At 35.8% G+C, this 11,608-nt stretch overlaps 2 protein-coding genes across 3 annotated transcripts; both read left to right on the top strand.

The window, feature by feature from the left end:
- The first annotated feature begins 1,001 nt into the window (after window positions 1-1,001).
- On the top strand, window positions 1,002-4,704 carry LOC118029447 (heme A synthase COX15). The gene is made up of 8 exons (XM_035033341.2): window positions 1,002-1,332; window positions 1,436-1,749; window positions 1,849-2,074; window positions 2,160-2,405; window positions 2,547-2,657; window positions 3,180-3,311; window positions 3,394-3,596; window positions 3,672-4,704. The coding sequence occupies exons 1-7, from the start codon at window positions 1,150-1,152 to the stop codon at window positions 3,565-3,567; spliced, it is 1,386 nt and encodes a 461-aa protein (XP_034889232.1). The 5' UTR covers window positions 1,002-1,149; the 3' UTR covers window positions 3,568-3,596; window positions 3,672-4,704.
- Window positions 4,705-5,914: 1,210 nt separating this feature from the next.
- Window positions 5,915-10,897, top strand: LOC118029446 (vacuolar cation/proton exchanger 2). Of its 2 annotated transcripts, none has more exons than XM_035033339.2 (13): window positions 5,915-6,330; window positions 6,720-6,869; window positions 7,110-7,358; window positions 7,445-7,512; window positions 7,605-7,633; window positions 7,736-7,932; window positions 8,022-8,234; window positions 8,325-8,462; window positions 8,726-8,842; window positions 8,917-8,970; window positions 9,958-10,074; window positions 10,347-10,443; window positions 10,584-10,897. In XM_035033339.2, the coding sequence occupies exons 2-13, from the start codon at window positions 6,825-6,827 to the stop codon at window positions 10,601-10,603; spliced, it is 1,344 nt and encodes a 447-aa protein (XP_034889230.1). In that variant the 5' UTR covers window positions 5,915-6,330; window positions 6,720-6,824; the 3' UTR covers window positions 10,604-10,897. The 2 variants fall into 2 exon arrangements, with proteins under 2 accessions (XP_034889230.1, XP_034889229.1); XM_035033338.2 differs by having other exon boundaries at window positions 5,916-6,247.
- Window positions 10,898-11,608: the final 711 nt, after the last annotated feature.

Raw genomic sequence — 11,608 nt, forward strand, 5'->3', positions numbered from 1 at the left:
ACTTTATTGCTTTGCTGTAGCAACTTGGATATTGTTGTTGCATTTGGGATACAGTTACTCTAGAATATTTCCGACGGCGATTTCTCTCAAACTGAAAATGATCTTGCGTGAGGAGAAGAAAAATATATCCGAAAAGCATACCGATCCACAGGTGAATGCCAGAGATATGGCTGCCGGAGTGTGCTCTGCTTTCTATGGGATTTCTCTCTAGCTTCTCTCTTTTTCTCCAAGCTTCGGCCGGCTATTAATGGCTTCCAAGAGAAGCCAGCAGGGTATTCATATTTCATATCATCATTTTCTTGTCAATTACAACAATGCCCCTCTAATCTAATCTAATTATTTTTCAGTTCAACCGATATTCTACATCATAAATAAAATCGGGTTTAATAAATATAAATGAATATAAACTCATAAATTAGGAATATGTTTTTTAAAAAACTAGTTTATTTATAATATTTGTATTATCTAATTAGACTTAATTCATCAAAGTCTTGGTAATATAAAAGTTATAGATGATAATGAGTAAAATAAAACTAAAAAAGTATATTATGGTCGAGTGGTGGAATGTGATTTTTGAAACCTAGTTAATTTATACTTATTTTATCTTTATTTTTAATAGTTTATAAATATTTAAAAATGTTTTAGCTACAAAGTTATTATTAGTATACTTCCTCTATATATTTTTTTTTTTATATATTTTTCTAAAAAAAAAGTAATTAAAATTTAATAAGGATGGATGGTATAAAATTTAAATCTCGGGGTTGTCATGATACCTATAAAATGTACTATATATTTCTTTTAAATAAAATACATGAAAATTAGTAATTAAAAACCTAACTTGTAAATATCTATAATATTTATAAAAAATTAATTCAATTTAATATATATAACCTGATTGGGTTAAAAAAATTGAATGGATCTTGATAATAATTTTTAAAATATTAGAAGTAGTGTTGTACGTAATTTTGAACTTAAATCAGAATTAAACATCTTCAACACGACGTGGTTTGTTTCTGCCTTGGCCACGTCATCTTTAGCTATGGCAAGAATCAAGATCTCTAAAGGGCATTGTTCCTCAACCTTCCCAAAAATGAAAAGCTTCGGTCCCTAAACCCTCACATCCACGGGCACAGAGAGAGAGGGAGAGAGATGTTTCAAAGCAGAGTGTTTGCTTCAATCTTGAAGAGAAACAAAGGAGCATCCATCATCAACAATGCAATAACCAATCTCAGAGGAACAAAAACAACACCTTTCAATCACTTGAGAGACATCCATCAACAACAGAACCCATCATCAAGATCCTTCCTTTATGGCTTCAAATCACTCTCCAAGGTAAAAATTCTTTCTTTCCATCTGGGTTTCCTCAAATGATCTGAAATCAGAAAAACTCCTGTTTTTTATCTTATAAAGTTTGAATCTTTTGTTAAATTTCCAGGGTCATAACTGTCAGTATGTGCCATCATCTACGAGGAAAATGTCGACTGTAGCTGCTTCTGTTGGAAGTGAAAGTAAAGAGGGTCTTAGATTGCTGGTAAATGGAGGGCCTAAAGCTCAAAAAATGGTGGGTATATGGCTATTTGGCTCTGCTGCTTGGGTTTTCAGCATGGTGATTCTTGGTGGTGTTACACGGTTAACAAGGTCTGGTCTTTCAATGACTGATTGGAAATTTACTGGTGGTCTTCCTCCTTTATCAAACGAGGACTGGTTGATTGAGTTTGAGAAGTATAAGCAATCACCTGAGTATAAAATGTAAGCTCTTGCAAGCAATGAAAGCAGTCTTCTGTAGTTAGAGTAAGTTCATTTTGTAGAATTAGTAATTTTGCTGTTTTGTTTTTTGATATTTTGCAGTGTAAATAAAGGGATGAATGTTGAGGATTTCAAATTTATTTACTGGATGGAATATGCACATCGAATGTGGGGAAGGGGATTAGGGATCATATTTGCTTTGCCATTTTCATTGTTTCTGAGAAAAGGGTATGTAACAGTGAGACTTGGAGCTAAACTTTGTGGTCTTTTTGCTCTCGGTGCTGGCCAAGGTTTAATTGGTTGGTGGATGGTTAAAAGTGGTTTGGAGGTAAAAAAAAAACTTAACTTTGGTGTTAATTGAGTGTGAATTTGTGCAAAATGGCGAGACTTATGAGTGACTTTGTTATACTCAGGAGCCAGCATCTGAATATGCTCAGCCGAGAGTAAGCCCTTACCGTCTTGCAGCGCATCTTACTTCGGCATTTGTTATTTATAGTGGGCTTTTCTGGACTGCTCTTTCTGTTGTAATGCCTGAACCCCCTGCAGAATCTTTAGCTTGGGTTCGTGGGGCGGCGAAGGTAAAGAGGCTTGCTCTTCCTGTAAGCCTTATTGTAGGGGTTACTGCCGTGTCAGGAGCATTTGTAGCTGGAAATGATGCTGTATGTAGTCTATTTTAATTCTTTTCTTGTTCCTCTTCTTTCACAAGAGTATTTTGTGCAGCCTGTAGTCAGATTATAAACAAATTCTCTGGTGCATGCTTACGAAGAAATTTTTTATCATGCTTTTTCCGTGTAATGCAGGGGCATGCATTTAACACTTTCCCAAAGATGGGTGATACATGGATTCCTGATGATATATTTGATTTGAAACCAGTAATTCGCAACTTTTTTGAAAATACATCGACAGTGCAGGTAATTTGTCTGTATAATTTATCAATTCTAGAATTGTAGTTTTCTTAATGATCACAGAAGTGCAAATTCTTAGTTTAGACTCTTATAAAATATGGGAATGGAATTTACATAATGTAATGGATAGAAGGAACAATGAAGAAGCGAGAAGAGGACATGCCTTGAAGTTTCTTTCTGAACGAGGAGAGAAATTTAGAGTTTGCTCTTCATTTTTAGCTTTTACACCTATTGCAGTTAAGTGGCCTGGAACTACAGTAAAACCATTTGTTCATACAGTGTCATATTGGGCCTCAAGATAAATAGTGAAACTCACTTGCTCAGAATAACAAACAAGGGTTTTTAACTCTACTCGGGAGCTTAAAGAAACCCTGATTCTTGCAGTTTTGTAAATAACTTAAAACTCACAGATGATGTTACAAGTTTGTTATTTAGCTTTTCAAATGATATCTTCTTGCTCACTGGCATATAAACATTCTATAAACAATAGGTATTGGACACTGATTTGTCTTTCTCCAATGTTTGTAGCTTGACCACCGTATCCTTGCAATCACAAGCTTGACTTCAATTGGTGCTTTATGGTGGTTCACAAGAAAGTTGGACATACATCCAGCTGTGAAATCTTTGATTGGAGCGACTGTTGGCATGGCTACTCTTCAGGTGATTGTCCTAATCCATGGATGCTCTTTCCATTATCAACTACTCTTCCCAGGTTTCATGGTCATATTTGTCATTGTTGCAGGTATCCTTGGGGATATCAACCCTTCTATCATATGTTCCTGTATCACTAGGAACTGCACATCAGGCTGGGGCTTTAACACTCCTGACGTTTATGATTCTGCTCAATCACACTGTGCGGAAGCCATCCGCATCTCTTCTCAAGTCACTGCCTCAAGTTGTGAAGACAGCCATGTGATGAGCCTAGAGCTTTGCAAGGAGAACTAGGCTAGTTTAATCAAATAGAGATTCTTTTACTGGACCCTTGATGTTGTTATAATTCAATTTAATATTCATATTTAGGATCCACTATTTGAGGGCAAAAGAGGGACCGTGTTCTTGGTTTGCTTGTATTGCGGAAGCATTAAGTACCATGCAAACCCCATCATTTTGTATTATTTGAAATTTGAGTTGTGATATCATAAAATAACATAAAATAATGTTTTGTCATGGAAAAAAAAACCTTTCGCCTCATGCGACAAACACTAACCCTTTTTCATATCTGTTTATTTCTATAGCATTATGGATAGATATGATTACTGGCATTGATGCACCGGTTGGCACATTGCATGGTGCCATTGCCACTGGATGAGGAAATTTTTGTAGGCTCGTCTCTCAGGCAGCTCATTGGTCTATGCATCAGCAGCTTGCTTGGCAACAGGCGGCCCACTTCTCGGCATGTCAGGGCTCAGTTTCCCGGCATCCTTGACACAGCTTTTAATAACTTCACCTCTCTTGTAAATCTCTAGTCCGTTAATACCTGGTGCTTCCCTTGTGCTTGTTGGTGCGACCGCTCTGGTTTTGCTACAATGATGGGGCTTGCTGGAATGGCCACGATTGTTTGGATAGTGAGGTCAGTTGTTATAGGGGGAGAGTTGGTTTTGGCAGTGATGATGTCGTGGATATGATCATGGAGGCTGGTGAGAGAGTAAAGGAAAATGGCCAAGAATGAGCAGCAGGGTATTTGCAGCAGAAAATGCAAGAGAACATCCATCCCGGTGGAGAATAGGGCTGGCAGAAGCTGAGCTGAGCTTTATATGTGGGCTGTGCTATGTTTTCTTTGCCCGGAGTACCTGAGCTTTTGGTGGTCCCTTCTCGGGCTTGCACAGGCTTGAAAGCAGCACTTTGGACTCTCTCTGCCAATGAAATGAAATATTAGCTCGTGTTTCAAACGAGATTAGGCTGAAAGGCGTAATCAAATATTAGAAGATAATTTGATGGTTACCACAAAAAATCTAAAGGCTTGATTTTTCAAAGCAATAAATTGAAAAGTAGAATAATGCTTTGCTTTCTTTACTGGTTGCTATGAAAAGTTCAACTTTTTTTCTTGGAAAAAGGATATATCCCTTTATTTCTTTAAAGTTGAAAACATCCTTTCTTTCTTTCTTTCTTGTATAAAATCGATTATGAAAGCAATATTCTTCTTCCCTTGTTTCTTGTTCAAAAGATCCTTTCTTTAACCTTTTCATTTTTTTTTTTAATTCTCTCATGAGTGACATGAAGCATAGATGCTCTCTCTCTTTTTTTCCCCTCTTGATACGCGATTATTTTCACTTTTTTAGGAGATTAGGAACAAAATACATCAAAGTCCTTTAAAGAATAGTTTTTATCATGGAATAAAATAATATCATATGATTCGAGAAATATAATATAACCAAATCTAAAAAATTATGATTTTGAAACGATGAAAAAAGGTCCTCGACAACATAAAATCTTGATATATTGTCAAGATTATGAACAAATTACCGTTTTATTTGACTATATAAATATAAGTTCTCCACAATTGTTTATGTGTTTTCTTCTATATAATATAAACGATTTTTTCTTAATTTTTTTTTATGACAAATCAAAATTACAAGTTAGGCCTTATTTTTTTGTTCATATATAGTTTTTTTTAGTTTCTTATGTATAAAAAAACCTTTATTATTTGATCCTGAACACAACAATTATTCCTCCACTTTCCATGATCAGAAACTCTAATAATTAATAAAATTCAACATGATTTTCTAATGATTAAGAGGATGTAATATATTCTTGGATTAGATTTGGGGAAACAAATTCTCATGAACAAATTAATTATTTACCTTCAGACTAAAACTTACTGAATTATTACTAAATCATTATAAAAATCAGCTCATAAGTTCATCAGTGGGAATGTCAATCTAGGTATATATTAATTCTTTTAAAAAAATCAAAATAATGTTGTTTTGATAAAAGAAATATTTTAAAAATTAACTAATTGTGATTCCAGTTTTGACATGACAAGGTTTGGGTCAATTAAATTAATAAATTAACTTGATTTTTTTACTAAGTTAATTATTTTTTTTATTTAAATTTTAAATTAACCCCCTTCAGATTCATCCGAGTTTTATAACTGTGTCAGCATCAGTGATTTCTGTGGCTACCAGAACATCTCGTAATCAGTTGGAAAAATGGAGGAGGAAATAGAAAAGAAAAGGCCGTGGAAGGCAAGGCTTTTAATAAATAGAGAAAAGAAGTCGTGGCTACAACCATTTTTATCAACCTACGAGACTTCCTCGAACCATCCTCAGTACACTAACGCTGATTAAATTATAGACTTCTCCACTTGGAAATTCTTCTGCTCCTGCTGTCTTGTCTAAAATTAGCAAAATCAATAAAATAAAAAAAATTGTAGTTTCCAAAAAATATTTTCTCAATTCTTGTAATAGTAAGTAAGTACAAAAAAATAAAAAAGTAGTTTCCAAAAACAGTTTTTCATTTAACAAACGGGCTAAATAAAACCAAAAACCAAGCGAAGAAGACGGCCAATTCAATTGCCACTGCACCTCACAAAAATTATACACGCACCCCAATTTTTAATTGTTAGGGATAAATAAAACAACAGCTGGTTTTTGTTGGTGGGTTCTTTTCTTTCCCTTCTTCTTTTTTCTTGCAGCTTTTTGGAATTCTTTTTTGACATCCTCTGCATGTGTCTGTAAAGGTTTGTTCTTTTTCAGATCCCATGTCATCATGCCTGCCATTTTTCCTTTTTTATTGCATTTTGTTATTTGATTGGATATTTTATCTGGTTTTACTTGGTTTTGCTTATACATTGAGCCCATGTTGGCATTTATCATGGTTTTTGACATTTGAGTTGTGTTTGTTCTGTGTAATTAGGTGGATTTCAATGGTTTGAGTTAAGCCCTTTTGTTTGGAAATTGGGTTGGAACTTGAAATGAATGAAAAAGAATTGAACTTTATCTAAAGATTGTTTTTTTGATGGTTTTTACGTTGGTAGGGTAGGAGTTTTAGGATGGTATCACAGGGTGTCTGTGGCGGTGTAAATAGGTTGGTAATGTTGTTTCTTGTTTTGTTGCATTGTGAATCCAGGAACCCTTTTCTTTTAGGTTGACGAAACGACTGTGAGCAGACACTGTGCTGCGGTTCGCATTCATGGATGTGGAAATAAATTTATGCTTATAATAATTCAAGAACATGGATCAAAAGTTACAAGTGGCAGGGACTCAATCCCAGCTTGAAGTAAGCTGTTTGCTTGTTCATTTCCTTTTAATTACCATTACCATTAGTAGGAAAATACGCAGGATCCTTATCTTGCTGCGTTTCACGGTTCAATGTTCATTCTATGTATAATATCTTAAATTTCTTATTGAAACTTTAGTTGCTAAACAAAGTCCACTTGCGTTTTGTTGCTTGATTATGGAAACTGGAAATATAGGTTTGAGAGTTTTTAGTAGAAAAACTAATCCTTTATTGTAACAGATGGGATCATTAGCTTCAAATGAGTCATCACATGAGTTTGAGGATGAGAGTCTTTTTAGCCCTGAGTCAGTGATTCAAAAGATGCAACTTGGTCATATATCTGATTATGGATCAGCTCCTGGTGGTAGTAAGATGTGGAAGAATGTTGTGTATAAGAGCATAAAGACTGTAATTTTTTCAAATAAACTCAATGTGCTCATAGCTTTTGGGCCTCTCACTATCCTCGTCCACATTTTGACTGGGCATAACGTAAGTTTATAATTTCCCATATTTTGTTTAAGTTACCATGCAATATTGTTTAGCGTGGTTGTTAAATATTTTGAGGTTGGTCACAGGGATTGGTCTTCTTCCTGAGTCTATTGGGTATCATACCTTTGGCTGAACGTTTAGGTTATGCTACAGAGTAAGGATCAGACTTCTGCTTTTCAATTTTTTTTCCCCTTCAATTTTGGTTTTTAATCATCTAATATTTGCTTGCGCACTCCTCTGACATAGGCAGCTAGCTATGTACACAGGACCTACAGGTATGGAATATTTATAGCATCTATCTCATTCACAGTGTTTGCTTCTATCAGTAGATTTTGTCATTGGTCTGAGCACATCTTTGAAATGAAATGTACTTGCAGTTGGGGGTCTTCTAAATGCCACATTTGGAAATGCAACAGAACTCATCATAGCAATCTATGCACTAAGAAACGGAATGATACGAGTTGTTCAGCTGTCATTATTAGGCTCAATTTTGTCAAACATGTTGTTGGTGCTTGGGTGTGCATTCTTCTGTGGTGGGCTTGTTTTTTACAGAAAAGAACAAGTTTTTAACAAGGTACATATATTAGCTTTGTTTTATTTCAAATGTTCATTATGCTCCGTCTTGTCTCTTTCTTATCATGGCTGAACTAATTTGCCATGCAGGCATCTGCTATTGTGAATTCAGGATTGCTGCTGATGGCAGTCATGGGGCTGCTCTTTCCTGCTGTCCTACATTTCACACACACCGAGGTGCACTATGGGAAGTCAGAGTTGGCTCTTTCGAGATTTAGTAGTTGCATTATGCTTGGGGTGTATGCTGCTTATCTTTTTTTCCAATTAAAGAGTCGAAAGGATCCATACGTTCCTCTGTCTGAGGTTTGTTATTTCTGTATAATTTAATTGTCTACATAATTTTAGTGTTTTGGGAGGTCATAATCAGCAATCTGATGAATTTTGTGGACTCAGGACGATAGTCAGAACAGGGAAAACGAAGGCGACAATGATGAGACTCCAGAGATTGGTAAATGGGAATCAGTAATCTGGCTTCTGATAATGACAGCTTGGATCTCTGTCCTATCAGAATATTTAGTAGATGCCATAGAGGTAATATTCCACTGTTGGACTTTTCCTCTCCTTGTTTGATTAGATGAACACCTTGATTTTTTTTCTTTTAATATTCTCTTGGGTATTTGTTGATTACCGAAGGACAAATTTTTCATGTTTTTTATATAATGATGAGTTTAAGGTTGAAATAGTTTCCAAGACCATCTACAGTATACCACTTGGGTTTTCCATAGAATAAAAGTTTTTTGGTCGCATGTTAGTGAATTTCTGCTGAGCTTGTTTGGTGGGTGATTGCTTTGTAGGGAACATCTCATGCATGGAATATACCAATTGCATTTATAGGGGTTATCTTGCTCCCAATTGTGGGGAATGCTGCAGAGCATGCGGGTGCTATTATGTTTGCTATGAAAGACAAGCTTGTAAGAAGATTAATTTCTTTCACCTTCTTGTTTTTCCATACTATACCTTCTCATTACTGTAAATTACTTTGCAGGATATATCATTGGGAGTCGCAATAGGGTCATCAACGCAGATATCTATGTTTGGAGTAAGTATTTCAAGTCATGAAATGCAATCTACAGATTTGTTACATTACTTTCTTGTTTAGATTTCATTTTTTGTTCCTGAATATTGATTTCATCAGTGTTTAGTAGATTCAGTCTTGAGTTTCGTATAGATATGACAGAACATGTATGTATTTGAAAGTTATCTCCATGAATTGCTGATTATCTACCATTCCCTTGCAATGAGGAACCAGTGACTATTCCCAACTCCTGAACAATTCTGCAGTTTGGTTGGAATGTACTTTCCAGCAATTGACAACTAAGCCTCAGTTGCAGACCAGTTATCATCCTTTTCACCTCCTTTCTCCCATTGATCACTCTTCCTCACCGGTGTGTCTGTAGATGTATGTTGGTTTGGGAAACTCATCTTACAATTTATCAATTAACCCATTTAGTCAATCTCCAACCAGTGCCATGTATTCAATCTTGAGCCAGAAACTTGGCCCTTAAAAAATTGTAGTTAGCCTCAATTGTTCTGTTTCAGCAAATGCTGAAGATGTGTTATTTCATATGCTTTTGTAACCTCATCTGATGACAATGGAATGCCAATAATTTCATGACTCATCATTCATGGAAACCGGAAACTCAGGTGGTAGTCACACTGAGAGCTGTTAATTAAGATGCAACCTTTTTCTCTTGGCACAAGATGAGCCATTGATTTATGATCTTCAAGAAAACTAACTCCTCCCTGTTCCCTTACTTGAAAATTGAAAGGAAAGAATTATGAAAAGTGGAGACATAAATAAGAGCTTTGATTTTTTACTGCAGCAGTGAACTAGTGATGCTGTATACTGTCAAGAGTCGCTTCTATTTCAAACATCTCATTTGTATGGTGTATGATTAGAAGATTTTTATTGTGATGCGCACGTTTCATGCATTAACTGATGTGCTTGTTGTTACTATTTGTGTCACATAAGATGTTGCTTTTGGCATAGTACCTTCTAAGATCTCTGTTGTTGTCTTTACTTCAGATTCCCTTTTGTGTTGTTGTTGGGTGGATAATGGGGAAGCCCATGGACTTAAACTTTCAGCTTTTTGAGACTGCAACTCTTTTCATTACTGTCATCGTCGTGGCCTTCTTTCTGCAGGTTAGTATGCCCAAGATCTGGAGGAAAAATGATTCCTTATGCTTTGGTAACATGCCTCTTAAAAAAGATATGGAAATAATATCAACATGTATCAAAAAATGGAAAATATTGTCAAGAATATGATTTAAAGACAGAAGGCAAAATGTTCTGGCTCGTCTATTGAGGAGGCTTCCGTGTTGTGTTATTCAGCTTGTCATTCATAAAATAAATCTTCATGCTTTTTGTGGTTACTTAACAAGCCTTTCCTTAAAGCATTCATGTTATATTTGCAGGAAGGGTCTTCCAATTATTTCAAAGGATTGATGCTCATTCTTTGCTATGTAATTGTTGCTGCAAGTTTCTTTGTTCATGAAGATCCTCCTCCAGAAGGTCAGCTCTGAACTCTCATTTAATCGCATTCTAATTGAATGACTTATCATCTATTGAGCACTTGGGTTATACTCCTTTCCTCTTCCTGCGTGCTTTTTCTTCATTTCACTTATGATATGACCGTGAATGTGATTTTGCAGAGAAGTCACTAACACCATAGTCAATGCGATGGCCAGTCTAAGAGGGTTATCACCAAGAGTTGGTCTGTCATATTCTGGTGTACACACACACGCGCACATACACACACGCACTCCAAAAACAATATATTTTTCGGGGTTACCACTTGACCTTGTTCCTTTAGTAGTATTGAACAGGTATCTTGTCGAATTTTCTGTTCTTCCTCCAGCATATGCTTTCACCATACGTGGTCCACTTAGATGACAAGTCAAATTGTTTATAGTGTAGGAAGTTCAATAAATAAATAAATAAATTAAATTTTGTAATTTATCTCGTCTTTCTGGATATCTTTCCATTATTTCCCATTTGTTAATTGCAGTGGGGAAACTCTATGATACTGTTGAGGCTTACAATACCTTTTTTCTTTCTATATTTTCCTCCCATTATTATTTATTTATTTGCCTGCAATTCCATGTATGTTGACAAAGGGAATATCACCAGACCTTCCACTCTTGTTAAAATAACGACAAAAAAGAAGAAGAGAGGTTATGTCACCATACCACATTCAGGATTTTGAGGTCATGGTTTGGCAGAGGGGTAAGCCTACCTAAATTGGGTACAGCTGCAGCTGCTACAAGGAAGACTTGAAGCTGGCTAGTTTGTTTGAAATTAAGGTGAGTTTTAGGGACCAGTCAAACATTAAAGATATAACCATAAGCATGGACTTGTAGTTGGCAATTTTGTTGGGACTGAGTGTTTTCAAAGTTGAAACATCCCACTGTAAGTTATTCAACAAAGTTGTTTTCCAAATCCTCCTCCAGACGTGATCTATTATCATAGAGATTATCTTTTAGCTTCTCAAAATGTGGGCAGTGCTCGTGATATGATGTGTACGGCTACAAAATGGCAAAGCTCGGTAAAAACATGATGGGCAAGAAACTAGAAGAAAACAGCCAAAATGCTACAGTGCCGTCCATGTAATCTAGTTCTAGACCCTCGCCAAGACTCTGGAATTGAAGATTCACCAAAATGGTGGAGTCACGATCGG

This window comes from Populus alba, chromosome 11 (genome assembly GCF_005239225.2).
Source record: "Populus alba chromosome 11, ASM523922v2, whole genome shotgun sequence".
Lineage (NCBI taxonomy): Eukaryota > Viridiplantae > Streptophyta > Magnoliopsida > Malpighiales > Salicaceae > Populus > Populus alba.